Source organism: Anomalospiza imberbis, chromosome 4, assembly GCF_031753505.1.
Source record: "Anomalospiza imberbis isolate Cuckoo-Finch-1a 21T00152 chromosome 4, ASM3175350v1, whole genome shotgun sequence".
NCBI lineage: Eukaryota > Metazoa > Chordata > Aves > Passeriformes > Viduidae > Anomalospiza > Anomalospiza imberbis.
Genome location: NC_089684.1, coordinates 10,094,111 through 10,109,530, shown reverse-complemented (window position 1 = coordinate 10,109,530; position 15,420 = coordinate 10,094,111). Strand labels below are relative to the sequence as shown.

General features: G+C 44.3%; 1 protein-coding gene and 1 long non-coding RNA gene across 2 annotated transcripts; one reads left to right on the top strand and one right to left on the bottom strand.

The window, feature by feature from the left end:
• Positions 1–762: 762 nt before the first annotated feature.
• On the bottom strand, positions 763–7,759 carry LOC137472207 (uncharacterized). The gene is made up of 2 exons (XR_010998067.1): positions 6,775–7,759; positions 763–2,472 (listed from the first exon to the last, which is right to left on the bottom strand). It is a non-coding gene; the product is annotated as an uncharacterized lncRNA (long non-coding RNA).
• A 399-nt stretch (positions 7,760–8,158) lies between these two features.
• On the top strand, positions 8,159–15,179 carry SAP30 (Sin3A associated protein 30). Its single transcript, XM_068187063.1, has 4 exons — positions 8,159–8,743; positions 10,007–10,129; positions 12,722–12,820; positions 14,847–15,179. The coding sequence occupies exons 1-4, from the start codon at positions 8,441–8,443 to the stop codon at positions 14,967–14,969; spliced, it is 648 nt and encodes a 215-aa protein (XP_068043164.1). The 5' UTR covers positions 8,159–8,440; the 3' UTR covers positions 14,970–15,179.
• The last annotated feature ends 241 nt before the right edge of the window (positions 15,180–15,420 follow it).

The following is a 15,420-nucleotide window of genomic DNA, read 5'->3' as shown; positions in this document are numbered from 1 at the left end:
CCACATGTGCATGACACTTGTGGGGAAGAAGCATAAACTCCGGGACTTGGAGTTACTTCAGTGTGAATAATTCTGCTCATGAAACGACTCCTAGGTTTTACAGCTCCCTGGCCTTGAGCCCTTCTGAGTTTCTAATCTGCTCCAGAGTTTGGGGTGCTATTGTTAACTTGGCTTAATCTTCAGTAAACTGCAAGTGAGGATAAGCAGTGAGGCTAGAAATGCCAGATAGAAGGTAGAGAAAGACCAGATGGGTGAGACCAGGTTATGGAGCCGAGAAATGGATTTAAAGAAAAGTATGTCACAGACAACAAAAGTGTGTGATGGGAGTGATAACTTGCTTTCTGTCATACTGTATCTCTTGGCTTCTGTGGGCTGCTTCTAGAGCTTTTCTGGACAGTGGTGTCAGTGTGGACAAAGCAAGGGAAGAAAGGAACAAAGGCCTTTTATTTGAATTAAATCATCAGCGGATCCATTACAACAGATACTGTTCAGCTGAGGAGATTGGTCAGCGTTAAGGTCATGCAACTGTAGTTTGCAAACTTGCATTCTGGTGTATTTATATAGTGATGCTGTCAGTTTTAATTCAGTCAGTTGGATAAGGAAGCTCTACTGTCACTTCCCAGAAAGTCTCCTACTAGCCAAATTCCTGTATGAAATATGCCTTAATGTACAAAATGGCAGTAAAATTCTTCTTTGGAAAGTTATTACTCTGGATTGATAGGCAATTTCTTCTTCTGGACCTGAAAAATCAGTGGATGGATAATGAATGTGAGGTAAAATTGCTCTCGGTTTTAATCAAACCAAACTTCACTAATAGGAATGGAAGATGTTGAAAGAAAGCTTTAATCAGCAGGTTTCTTTGTTACAAAAAAAAATGTATTAAAATTCAAGACACAAAAAGCATTTAAGTAGGTCACTGCTTTGAAAACCCTTTTAATGTGAATTACAAAGTCTACAGACAGCAACAATGTTTTAGGCCTCTTTTTTGTGAGCATCTCTCGCTAGATATATGGTGGGAGCTTTAGGATGAAAAGCAAAAATCAAAACTATTTAAGCTACTCCTTACCTAAGTTGAACACAAAATTCATTTTGTTGTAGTGTTCCAGTTATAAGCAATTATTTTCTTTGTACTTTGATTAAAAACATATAACTGCTGCTGCCTAAGTGTTTACAAAACTGGTATTTCTGTCAACATCTTAAAGAATTGTATTTAAGACAACGTGTTAGAAGTTCCCCAGTTTTTTCAGTGTTGTATAACATGTAAATAATATGTATGTTGTAAAAATGAAATATATTTACCATTTAAACATTAGGGTTTTATTATGTGGGCCATTGTAAAGCCTGCATAACCAGTTAAGCAGCTCATAGGCAAATGCAGCTGTGTTAGTTACACCAGGCTGGGTTAGTCTGAAAGCTCAGGAGCTTGTTTTGATTTTGTGCTGTGTACCCAATACCTAAAACAAAGGCAGCCTGCATAAGACACTATCTGGGACAGCTGCAGAGCAAAGGCTGAAGCTGCAGAGGTCATATGTTAAGAAATAAATATAGCAAATCTCATCTGGTACTAACACAGATAATATTAGGAACAATAGCAATTCCTGATCACAATAATTGTTACCTGAACCTTTTCAGTCTTAATTTGACAGTAAGTTTTTTTTTTTTGCATTGGGTTTACCAGCTTTTAACTTTCTAAAACATTTTTTTGCTTTTCTATTCACCTGGCTTTCACACACTTTCTTGTTTACATTCAAAGTAATACTCATGCAGCATTTTCCCCTCAAGATATTTAAAATTTTTCTTTGTTTTGCTATACTGCTAATCCCTTTTTACAGGTGTAAGAAGAAAGCAGCAATTTGTCTTTATATATTGAATAGTTTCCCAGGCAGCTTTGAGCGGCTCTAGAATGTGGATAGCCCTTATTTACAGCAAGAATATGGTTTAAATGGGTAAAAAAACTTTCTATTCTTCTATCCCCACCTCAAAACTCTTCCAGTGTTGGTAAACATTGGTACTTGGCCTGAAACGTAGACACAACTTACTCTTAAGAAATGAAATTTAATTGCCAATAAAATTGTCCTGTCTTTTGTGAAAACTTTTCTTTCCTCTTTCTAAGCTGTTAGACAAAGGGTTGGACTGCATCTGTCCCTGGAGGTGTGTCATGCAGTGAGGAGATCCAAAGAGGTTGCAGTCAGTCCAGCTTCTGATTAGTCATGTTTGACAGTAGCTGCTGGTGCTTGCTGCTGCCAGAATGAAGTCCCTGTCAACCCATGGTGACTTACACATATGGACCAACCAGAATACTTTGTTCATACCTTTGTCCAGTCTAAAGAACTGTTTCCTTCTGTGGTCATGTGGGCTAGAAACTTAAAATGAGGCTGAACTTGACAGTAGAATCTGTTTCCTATGTCAATGCAGCTCTAAAGTCTTCTGGGAAAGAGAGCAGTGGGAGTTGACAAGGTTGTGTGTCATGGGCTGCAAGAGGAAGGAGCCAGCAGAGATAAGCAGGTTTGGCTGGTAACAACCAAGTACCTTGTAAGCATTGTTATATTCATCAACATACTGCTCTTTGTCTTGCATCCAGATAGTGGGAAAGCTTAAATTAATTTCAGTAGGTCTCATTAAACTCAAATGGGTCTCAAATGTTGGTCGTGTGGCATGCATCTTGTTAATGTAGACATTGTTGGGAGAATAATTCTGTTACTTCTGGCAACTAGTGCTGTGATATGTGTCATAGAAATGACCACAGGATACACAGGTGATCTGAGATGAGAAAGAAAACGCTCACGAAGTTTTGAAATTGTTGATTGAATCATCAGTCTCATTTTTAGACATGGTTCCCATGGGATTTTCCAGCAGCTGGTGATCTAAATGTATAATTTCCTTACAGCACCCCATTGCATACCCTACTCTATACTGTTAAAGAACTTAACAGTAACAAGGGAGGTTGAGTTTGTTGGAATATAAGCCTCTCTGTATCTTTCATCCAGAAGGAGCTCTGCAGGGTGTCAGGAAAGCATTTAAACCCCAAATGCATGTGTAATTTTATTGATTTTATTTTTATGAAAGTGTCTGCATTAGTATCAGACTATATGGTTTTTACTGAGGGAATCCAAGTATCTAACTGATGGTTTGGTGGAAGAAGTGTTCATCTGCTCCCAGGAGGCACTTAAAACTTGCTGTTAACTTCAACTAGAGCGAAGTCAGACCTAGAGATGGTTGTGACTGTACTGCAAAGACAAGGGCACTCAAAGAATGTGTATCAGAAGAGGACACGATGGTGTAACAGAGCCCTGGAGATTCTAGGATCCTCTGACAAAACCTGAAAAAACCTCTGACAAAACCTGACGTCTGAAGATGGTGTAGTATGTATTATACAAAGCAAGAGGTTAAAGCCATTGTCAAATCTGAATTTCTATAACAAGAAAACAGTAGCTCACAAAATGCAAGGCTGCAGCACAGAGTACAGTATGTACAGTGCTTTTTGTGGTATCAAGAGTGCATTAGAGACCAGCAAAATTTACTGAAAAGATATGACAGTTTATCTTCTAGGGAAAAAAATCTGAGCAAGTTTTTTATTTCATTTCAAGGATTGAAAAATAACTCGTAAGCAATATACAACATTGGTCTATTACTAGTAGTTAAATTTTTATTGCATTACACAAAACCTCTGGGGGTGACACTCTTCCACAATGTGTTTCAGATAGCTGCTTTACATTTCTGAAGAGCATGAGTGATGGTTTAATGGAGTCTCTGTGCGATCTAATATGATGTGACACAAAATGTTAATCAAAGCAACCTGGATGAACAAGAGATCCGTGACTGTGAAACAAGCAGAGCTAGAGGTGCACTTGGGTTGAGTGGAGGCTTCTGAGGAGGAGGAGGAGGAGTGTTGAAACTGAAGAGTACCTAAGTCAAAGCTGGAGGTTGGCTTCGCTGCTACTGTGTGGTCATTGTGTTTGAGCTCCCTCTCCTAACTCATCCTTCATTGTTTAGGTCCACCAATGAACAATTTGTCAAGTACATTTAACAAAGAACATAACATAATTTTTGCACATAAGAATGATGCCTTCTACCAGAAGATCCTCTCATGCTTCCTGTAACTAATGGCTTATTATGAAAGAGAATTTGCACAAACCATTAAGGGGAGTGTGTTACAAAACTTTAAAGCTTTTACAGTACATTGGTTTTTCAGTTTTAATCCTAAGTTATTCTTAAAATGTGTAGTTTTGGACCTTCTTTACTGCTTTAAATCTTTTAATAAAAGCCTTTGTTATATATACTCTTTATACATCTTGAGTTTCCACTGTACAAGGCTAAATGCTTATAAAAGAAAGACTGGCTTCAGCTCAACTCAGACCTGGAGATAATTCTGGTTAAAGTTATGATTTTTTTTTTTATTATTATTATTACTGTACTTCCTGAACCATATACAATAAGGTCTATGTGTATTACTAACACAGATTAGGTTTTGTTATGAAAAGGAAAATTAGGTATTAAAAATCAGAAAAAAAAGGAAAAAATAAAATGAATAGCACTCATTTCTGGTAAGGGAGATTTTGTCACTGTTCTTTATGTCACAGTCCATGAATACTTGCTTATAGAGTAGGTTGCTTTTTTATTAAAATGACCAGGGTGTCTGGTGGAATTTGCAGAATTTTCAAAGTGTTTTAAAATAATCTTTTTTCATTGAAGTAGTTGCAATACATAACAAATAAAATGTGTATTTGCTGAGAAAAAAATGCATACCAATAGTTTTCTTTATTATTCCTTTTGCTAACAGGATAATTTCAGGTGCTGAACACGAGTGCACTAATGTACTCTTGGAGTTCAAGTGAAAGGTACCTACTGGGGAAGAGAATCATCCTCCCCAGCTGAACTTAATGCCATGGAAATGCATACAAAGTTGCCAGAACATTTGTCTTCCAGGATTACTAGTAATGCTTTTGCGATGTGCTTGCAATATATCCAAGGTGATGTATCTGATTATCATTCTTCTCTCTCAAATTACAAAACGCATCAATCAAAAGCTAACAGGAGCTGGGACATATGGCATCTCAGAGAAGAACAAGCTGCTGGGCTTCCACCACTTAGAAAGATGTGCCTGGCCTGCCTCAGTGCCAGGAGGGGCCACTGAGTCCCGCTGACTTCAGAGTCTGGGAGCTGTGAATTCAGACTTTTTGGGATGCTGTAGCTCCTGCTCCTTCTGCATGTCACTTACAAGTCATTCATGCTGTGTTCTTGGCAGCCCCAAGGGATACAGATTACTGCTGCCTTCTGTACTACTCAGCTCTGCTGTGAGTACTAGTGACGTGTCATGTACAGGGTAGTTGGTTTGGAGCTGCTGTTTCCTTTGAACTGATTTAATTTTTGAAGTTTAATCAGTATATGGTTGCAATCCTGCATGTTTTTATTTAAAATATGTCCCCATACATGCTTTATTTATATCTGAATACTTATGGTACCCAGTACTAGAGTTTATGTTAAAAATTGTAATTTTAGACAACATACTCCACAATGATTTTTCTTTTTATTTTATGTAGCCCAAGCTTCACGAAAGTTTGCAAGTCCATTTTGTAGTAAGTAAACTTCATACTGTCTGATAAGCCCATGTAGCTGCAGCTCTTTATATTTTTCATCCCATGTGTGATGCAAGATTAAAAGTAACATGATTTCTTTGTTAGTGTAAGCAGTTGTTCATACCAAATGAGGTGGTCATCCCCAGTCACAGTGCTGCCCTTCTACTGCACCATCCTGTGTGCTGGGGCATCCTGCAACTGAGTGGTAAAGCACATCAGGATTAAATCTAAATAATTTTTCTTGTTGCTAGCTTAGCTGTAACCCAACAGAGTTTGCTGTGCAGCCACAGCAATGTTTTTATGGGCACAAAGAGGCACAGGGCACAGGTGTGAAAACGAGCAGCTTACAGCAGAAACAGAACCATCTTCCTAAGTCCCACAACTCTCTTATCGTGACCTAATCGTGAAACTATGATACTGCTTTACTCGAAATTACGCTTAAAAATTAGCATCTTGGCAAGCATGTCTGGGTAACATAATCAGGCTTTTAACTGTTCCCAAACTGTACAAAGAGGATCAGAAACATTTAAAATGCACAAGTGATCTTTCCATCAAACCAAACAACAGCAGCCAGAGCCAGATAGACATATTTTATGCTCACAGTAAGGTCAAATCCACCTGAAAAGAGGAAAAAAAAAAAAAAACAAGGACAAAAGGACCTCAAAAGACATAGTCCAAGAGTCTAGAAATTGCTATTCATGACCCACATTTCCACTGAAGAATTCCTGGAACTCACCCTTGTCCCACTTTTCCCACATTTTAGCATCTGCTATGATTGTTATTGGGGTTTTTGTTCTTTTTTTATCTTCACATTACTACAGTTTTCAGAAGTTTGAAATCACAAGAAACTGAAAAAGTGAGTTAAACTTTTGGTGCCTGAGATTGTTCAGCAGCAAAGCATGGAATTAAACCTAGGTATTATACAGTCTTCAGCTTGGCTGATAACAAAGCAGAGTGCAGTATTTTTTCCAACTCTCCTCCTATTCCCCTCACTGATCATTAAAACGTGCCTCGTGGATAACTGCTGTGACTATGCTCAGAGTAGCTTCAGTTACTGTATCCTTCATTCAGTTTCGACAGTGGGACCTACCCTTATTCTCCAATACCCGGTTACGCAATCAGATTAAGGAGCCATCTGCAGCACAAACTGAAACTGCTCTATAATCGCGTTCCCGGCTCACGCAGAACTTTGGCTTACGCAGGATCTGTGTCTCCTTGAATTATTCACCAGCCTCCCCGCTACTCCTCTCCTCCAAGCTGGAAACGCACAGCAAGCGATACGGTCAAATGTTTCAGTGATTAAATCATTGCGCTTTGAGCACGCTCAGCTCAAATGCCGTTTCTGAGATTTAAAGGAATATTTGCGGTAGTTCAAAGGGAAAGCAAAACCTCTCCCTTCCTTGTGCCTCCTTTGAATGTGCTTGAAAGGACAGTAGCTCAGAGCTTGCTGCTTTTGCCACTCTGCTGTCAACAGCTGAATTGTTAAATGATTTAATGCCAACGCATCTCTTGTAAAGGCTCGGTGAAGCCTCAAAACTAAAAATACCTGCTTTTGTCAAGTATTCTCAGAGTGCCTATTTTACCTAGTCGTGTGCACAGCAAGGTCTGGGTTCATCATTAGCGAAAATAATTCTGCATTCTCGAGGCTTTTCTGTTGTTACAGTCACCTTTACTAACAAAAAGTCCTTTTAAATGACAAAACTAGAAACTCACACTGTAAGTCGCCTTTGTCTTCAAAGGGCTTTGCCACAGGAACGCAGGACGGAGCCCTGTCTACGTGTGTTGTAAAATCAGCTCTAACAAAGGCCGGAGCTCCGTTTGTTTTCTGCTGAGAGAAGCACAGCGGGCGGCTGCGCTGCGGCTCCCGGGGCGCTGCCTCCCGCAGGCGGAGGGGCAGGAGCGCCCGGACAGAGCCCGCCCGCCCTCTCCGGGCGGCGGGAGCCGCTGCCAGCCGTGGCCAACAGTAAGCGGCAAGGAAAGGAGGCAGCGAGGCAGGGAAGAAAGGCCGAGAGGGAAGGCACGAGACGGACGATCCGGAAGGAGCAGGCCGAGCAGTGCCGGCTTCGGCTAAAACACTAGAGCGAGAACAAGTGAACAGGGGGAAGCCGCTGCGGCACAGCGAGGCGCCGCCGAGAGCCGGGAGGCGGTGGCGGAGGCCGCCGGCCCCGCGTCGCTAGGAGCGCGGGTACGCGCTCGGCCGGGCCAGCGGCAGCTCCGACCCGCGACACTCTTCGGGGCCGCCCTTGCACATCCCACGGCGGAGCCGCCGGGGAGGCGCGGGAAGGGGCGAAAAGAGAGGCTGACGCATGGGGCTTTGCAGCGGGCCCAGCCTCCAGACGGGAGGAAAAGGGAGCGGAGCACGGCGCGGGAAAAAGAAGCGGCTGCCGCAGCGTATCCTGCCCCCGCCGATGCCTCGGCCGCGCTCCCGCCGCCGCGCGGTCCCGCGGGCGATGCGGCCGCGCCGGCCGGAGCAGGAACTGCGCTTCCCGTGGGCCCGCGCGCGGAGCCGGCATGCGCGGCGGGCGGGGCGGGGCGGGGCGGGGCGGGGCGGCAGGTTGCTGTTGTTACATAGGAAACAGCTGAAGAGTCTCCACATGACAGGGGGGGAAGGAGGAAGTGGGGCGGCCCGCGAGGCTCTGCTGCCGCTGCTCCGGTAGTCGCGGTGCTCGGCCGGCGGCTGCTGGTAAAGAGAGTCCTTTCCGCGACGCGTGGGCTGACCGCCCTGGAGGGCGGACTTGCGCCCCGGTGCCGCTGCTGAAGGGAGGCAGGCAGGGAGCGGGGGAGCCCCCCGCTGGGCCGCGGCGCCTCGCCGGGGAAGTTTGGTGCGGGGCGGGATCCCGCCGGCCGCGGCGGTGGCGCCGGGTATGAACGGTTTCGCCCCCGAGGAGGTGACCCAGCGCGGAGCGGACCCCGCCGCCGCGGCGGTGGTGGGCAGTGCGGGCTCCGCCGTGGAGGTGCCGCCGCCGCCTGCGCCGCCGGGGCTGGGTCCGGCCGCCGCCGCAGGCTCGGCGGGCGGCGGGTGCGCGGGCGGCCCCGGGGCAGGGCAGCTGTGCTGCCTGCGGGAGGAGGGGGAGCGATGCGGCCGCGCCGCCGGCAACGCCAGCTTCAGCAAGCGCATCCAGAAGAGCATTTCACAGAAGAAGGTGAAGATCGAGCTGGACAAGAGCGTAAGTCCGCGAGGGGAGGACGCGCCAGGGCAGCCGGCGGGGCGGGCGGACAAAAGCGGCCGGTAGGTCGCTGCATCTGTGTTTTAGTTCGCTGGGGGACTTTTAATCAAGTTCGGTGGGGAAGGAGGGGTGTGTGGCGCCGGGGAAGTGTTCGTTCCCCCTTCCCACCTCTTTTCCGTAGCACGGCCGAGTTTGGCTGGCGCGGCAGGAGCGCTGCCTGAAAGTCCCTGCGGGCGGGGGGCAGCGCCCGCCTTTCCCGCCTGCTCCTGGGGTCCCCTGTGTCCCCAAAAGCCCGGGCACCGACTGCGTGTGCCCCCCTTTAGCCGGAGCGGGGGTAAGCGTGGCCGGGAAGCGCCGCTGCTCGCCGGAGCGGAGCCTGCATGGCTCCCGGCGCGCTAGTTTGTGTTGCTGCCGAGGGCCGCGCTCGCCGCCCCGCCTCGTGTTGCAGCGCCGCACGTCTCCCGTGCCGCTTTATCTTCCGCTCGGCAGCCATCGGGCCCCGCGCAGCGCGGCTCGGCACGGCCGGGCAGGGCGGGGGCCGGCCGCCTTGCAGCGGGGTGGGCTGCCCGGGAGCCGGGAGAGCGCCCGCCCTCGCCGGGTGCCGCGGAAGGGCAAGGCGGGCTGCAGCGTGGGGCTGCCGGCGGGAGCGCCCCGCGCCCGGGCCGGGGCTGCGTGCGCCCCGAGAGACCCCGGCCCGGCTCTGCAGCCCGGTGCCTACCGCTGCCCCGTGCTCTCATTTGCCCTGAAAGCACGCGGACTTGGGGATTCCGGGCTGGTAGCGCCCAGATCTCCCGAAGCGTGCAGAGCCCTACGAGAGGGAAACTTGTTCAAAAGAAAGAAAGTAAAAATAAGTGTCTTGCGTGAGCGTGCCGGGTAGCGGAAGTAAAACAAGGAGGGGAGGATATGGCTGGGGAAACGAGAGCCGTTAGCCCTGCAGAGAAAGCTTGTTTTTTGTTTGCGTGCTGCCCGGCCCCCGCGGTGCGATGCGCGGCCGGAGGGAGGGAAGGAGGGAGGGCTGTGCTGCGTGGCTCCGCAGCCTGGCACTGCTGCATCGGCCGAGTGCAGCATTCCGGCGAGCTCGGGGCCCAGCCGGTGGCAGAGCTGCAGCGCAGCACACTCTCCATTTAGAAGAAGCCAGTAGAAAAGCTTCCTCAACCCAGTTAATGTGGCTGTGAGTGCTTAGGGGTTGTCTGTCTACGTGCACTTTAGTCTGGGACATACACTACGTGGGTTTGATTGAAAGATGCCGTTTTATTCTTCTAGGCAAGACACCTGTACATTTGTGACTTCCACAAAAATTTAATTCAGAGTGTGAGAAATAGAAGAAAGAGGAAAGGCAGCGATGATGATGGTGACTCACCAGTGCAAGACATCGACGCTCCAGAGGTAGCTAAACAGTTGGGGTTTGTTTTTTTTTTCGAGTTATTGTGTTAAGCTTCTTAATGGCACTGAGCCTGCACCAACACCACTCTTCCACTTGTACAGCTTTACAAGCTTTACATGTAGGAAAGGGAAGATTCTTGATTTGCACTGTTTTTAATATAACAGAATTTAACTGAATTTTGTGGCGTGTGTTCTGATTAAATTGTGCAGAGTACAATGAAAAAGAGTCTATTTTTAAGTGTCTGATGGTTTTCTGGGAAATGTACTGTTTTCAGATTTCTCTGAGAAATCTACTATTTCCCTCCTCTTTAATGTTTTGCCACATACCATTGAAATCTTACCTTTTGCAGGAACTGACAACCTGAAGGGAATTGCACACAGTGCTTGGGATATAAATGCTTCTCTGTCCTGTCCCTTTCGTGCTAAATGTGTTGCAGATGATTCTTGGCAATTACTCCATTGCCTTAGTCACTTTAAAGACTGAGAGTTTAATGATGGTAGCTTTGTTTCTGCCTCACTGTGGGGGGAAGAGCCATTTGGGGAGCTCTGCTATGAAGGAGTGGAGAAATACAGTGTCTTTTCAACCTGTTTTCTCCACTGCACACCAGTGAAATCTGACCCATTAAAATAAGGGAACTAAAGCGTTCAACCTTTTTCATAGTGTAATAGGTCGGTCTTGAAGATAAGGCTCTCTTTTTCTTACACATGCTCTGGGTTATTTTTGCTACAACGTTGCTTAGCAGGTGTGTTAATTTTGAGCAGAGGCTGTTATGCCATACGTGGCTCTTTCTGAGAGGCATTGTTAAAACATTCTTCAGAAATGGCTCTGTAAGTGTTAATTTATTGGCATCCTTATGGTCAGCATCTGCAGATACCAACAAGTGAGGAAACTTTGTGCAGGAATCTGTGCCTTTAGGCACGAGGCTCCAGTCTGAAGGCTCTGGTTAAGAGGATTTTAGGAGATTGAAAGTAGTTTGATGCTGAGTGGTGTTGTCTGTCTGTTAAATATCTGTGATTGTTTCTTGGAAAGTTCTGTCTAAAGCTAGTGCTGTGAGTGACTTCAGGTAGCTCTCTGACACTGTGTAATTGCAGCTCTCCTGGAAGCCTGTTTTGTTTTCTTATGCCAGGATTAGAAAACATGTCACAACTGATGGATATCTTCAGAACAAGAAAACAAGGGTTTTTTTAAACAGTATTATTACAAAAAAGAAAACTGGTAACAGTTTTTGAGGAGTGTCAGCTGGCTGTTTGGACAAGGGCACTATGTTCATTCATTGTAATCACTGTGAGCCTTAGATACTTATTTGCCCTTGACCACCTTTATTTTCAATTGTTACCCAGTTTGCTAAGTAAAAAAGTATCATTCTTCTGAAGAGTTGTAGGGCTCTCCTGCTCCATCTCAGTCATGACCATCTCTACAGGTTGGAAACCATTCCTACAGGAGGAAAAGAAACTCCTGCAGTACTGGTAGCTTCTGGGGCTTGGTGAAAAGCTGTTGCTCCTCCATGATGCTGCAAGGGCGGCTTCCCCACTGTGGCTTGGGAAATGTAATTTAATGCCTTGTAAACTTTAGAAACACCAAAGGATACCATCCTTTATTGTGCAAGGTGGCCTCACTTCAAGTCTGGCCAGGTTGCCAAGTGTGCAGTAGCACTGCTGTTTTAAGTGTTCTGCAGTGAGGCTGTTAAATGAATTTAAAGCAAAAGTTAATGCCTTCGTCAATCTTTAATGCAGTGAATTTGGAGAATACTATTGTAATTGCAACTGACCTAATAGAATTTCTCATTCAGCCTGCTTTCTGAGCTTGCTCTCCCACTCAGTCATCTGATTAAGCTCTCTTAGGTTGTCAGGGAAGACAGGAAGGGTAAGCTGTTGCTGGGAGAAGTGACTGATCAGAGTACATAGGATTCAAAACTGGCAGGGTACTGGATTAAGGCTGTGTATTTGTATCCCTGAGAGGACTTTGTGTAATTCTCTCAACTGTTGAATGACACTGAGAAAGAATTTTGGACATTTATGGCCATGCACATAACTCCTGCTTATTGCTTGTGTAGCAAGGATACATTTGGAGAGCAAGAGCAGTTGTTTTCTTTTCTCACCTCAAGCCAAGAATGCTTGTGCTCTAGACTCTGTCCTGATTCTAATAGGTGCTCTTTCATGGTGCACGGTTTCTTGTATGTAATCTACATAAGATTTAATGGCTGAAATTACAATATAGGGGCCTCCTTTGGATCAGCATCTTTGTAGATGTTATATGAAAGTTGTTATTGGGCTTGGTGTTAGCGTGCTGGAACTGGGAAGCAAACAAAAAATCCAGAATGGATGCAAGTACAGTAGTGAGTTCAAAATAATGTCCACAGCTAAAGGGAGGTAGAGGCATGCTCAGTAACAACAAAGCACTCTTAAACTGAGCTGGGCTATTTTCCTGTCTGCTGGAAGGTTTGTTTTTTGTCAAAATGACATCTGCGGAGCTGACTGTTTACACTTGCATATCTGTGATTTTCCAAAATGTTTTTGCGAGACAAACTATTAATGACTGAATTTTTTTCAGTTATATTAGATTGTTTTCTTCCCCTTCCCCCTCTTTTCTTCTAGGTTGATTTATATCAGTTACAAGTAAACACACTTCGAAGGTACAAAAGACACTTCAAGCTACAGACCAGACCCGGACTTAACAAAGCACAACTTGTTGAAGTATGTATGAGTGTTTCCCATAATAGAAAATGCAACTTGCTGTGGCATGTCGTTTTCTTTACACTGTGATCCTTGCATAAAGTGCCTATATAATCTGGATTTTAGGAGAACAAAAGGGAGCTGCTTATCTAGCTTCCTTCATTGGCCACAGCTCCTGAGCCAAGTAAATGAAAAGTAAAAGCTCTTTCCAGAGGAGGGACTCTTTAACTTCCAAAACAAGTGTGTGCTGCTTGTAAACACAGTGTTGAGCTGGAACAGAAAGATGATCTTCACGCCCCTGAATATCATAGAATCACTGATTTATTCTGTCGGTGGATCAATCACAGCTTCACCTGAAATGTCCTGCTGAAAAGAGCTAGAAACTGAGAGGTGTCAGTTCTGGTGAGGTTCAGACTTTGCCTTAAACAGCTAGTTACTGCAAACATAGGTTTCTGTATGTGTAAAGTACAGAAACCTGAAAAAACATGCTTCTATTAAGCATGTTTTAATTAATTAATTCTGTTAAAACCACTGGAATCTGCTGTCAGAGAACGGGAATTATATGGAATTTACTGTTTCCAAAAGTGCTGAAGCTGCATGTCAGTAGAGCTGTATGTTAGCATCTTTGCTTCGCATGAGTGCGATTTTAAAGGAAGTCTTTAGTGCTGCAAAGGTGCAGTCACAGCATATTGATGTAAATAAGTGGAAGAGCTGGTGATCTTAACAGGAAGGTATAGCCACTGATTTTTCACTTTTGTGCAGTGATACATTCAGCTGTATTTAAGTGCAGACACTGTTTTCATCTCTCCCTAATCTGTGTGGATTGAAAACAAGGCTCTTAAAGGTATGGGTGATCGCAAGGCTGAACTGTAAAAGAATAGTCCTGCTGCCACTAAGTGTAAGAATGCAAAATCAGTCTTCCATTTTCTTATATGTAGGTTAGCTCTTAAATTAGAAGGACTGTGAATTGATAAAACACAAGCAGTTTTTGTTCTGCAGAACTGGTGTTTCGCAGGGTCCGCTTTAGGTACATGTCCTATGATACTTGCACTAGGTTATTCCAATGCTGCATGGTGTGCATGGGCAAAGCTGCTTCAGCCACATGATTGATTTGACTGACCTGCAGGTATTTGTGAGCCATAGCCACAGAGCTTCCTTAATATACAGTACATTTGATTCCTTGTAATCTGTCCTAACATACCATAGACACTGCTCTAGCTGTTACTGAAAGTTCACTTCACATTACCGTGTCAGACTGCTTCTCTGTGAATGCTTTTGGGGTAGAGTTTAGAAAGCTTCTTAACTTTTTAGTTAAGCTGAACATTTATTCTTAGATCCTGTGGTGCTTAAGTGAGCAGTCCCATGTTTTTCACTTCAGCCTTTTAATCTACCAGTCTGGCAAAAAGCCAGAGAACAAATTCAGTTACAATATCTTGCAACTTTCTTTTAAAGCTGGTGTTCATTTTGACAAAGGGAAAGGCTGCTGAAATGACAAGTGATTCAAGAACTGCTTGCAGATTGTTATATTTCAATGGTTACGGCATGGTGAATTTTCATTGATAGCTTTGTTTTGAAGAGCTGAATGTTCAGTTATAGTTCTCTGGTAATTCTTGTGTTGTGTTAAATGTTTCTGTATGTGATTTGATGCAGACACCACCTCCCAAGTTGAACGGAGAGCAGTAGCCTCTCATAATTGTGCTGTCACTCTTGATATTCTGTAGTCATTACCTGTTATATTCTAGCTCTAACTAAATGAATGTAATGATAGTCCCATGATCGTTCTGATAGCTTTGAGGGTTTTTTTCCTTGAAAAAATTCTCAACTTTTTACTTTGGAAATTAGGGGTACAATCTGCTGCATTTAGCTCACAGTTATCAGTAAAATAGTTCCTGTTTACCTTTCTATGACTACTGAAGACTTCTGAAGAGAGGCAAAATTTCCTTTTTTGTAAGCTTCTTAATCAATTAATGTAGTACATTTAAATATGAATCTTCAGTTTTTGCATGTAAGAATGATTATTTAATTTTCTTGCATTCTTCCTTTATAGATAATTGGCTGCCACTTTAGGACAATTCCAGTGAATGAAAAGGACACCTTAACATACTTCATCTACTCAGTGAAGAATGACAAGAATAAACCAGATCTAAAGATGGATAGTGGGATTCATTAGGCAGAAAAGGTTGGGACTGAGACTCAGGCTGCAAATGAAAAGACTGAGGTTTTGTTGATATGCACAAGCTTTCTTTGTAACTTTTTCTTCTGAGAGAGTTTGTCTGTTTTATTTTTCATAACCTTGCTGATTTGTTTGAAAACCATCTCTTATGAAACAAATTCCCTCAGCAAAAGTATTTTAAATAAATATCACTGATATTGTTGCTCATATGGGTGTGTCTGTAATTTTAATGAGTTGGACTCAATCCTGACAGGTCCCATCCAGCTCAGCATATTCTGTGATTCTGTGATACTTATACCTAATAGTTAAGCTTTGATGAACTATGTAATAATATTAAAATATTTTTCAATTAAAATGTGCCAAGGATATATTTATAAATGTACCTCAAGTGCTCATGATGTAATGCCTTTAAAAAAAAAAAGCTGTAGCTGACTTGGCAATAGGTTCT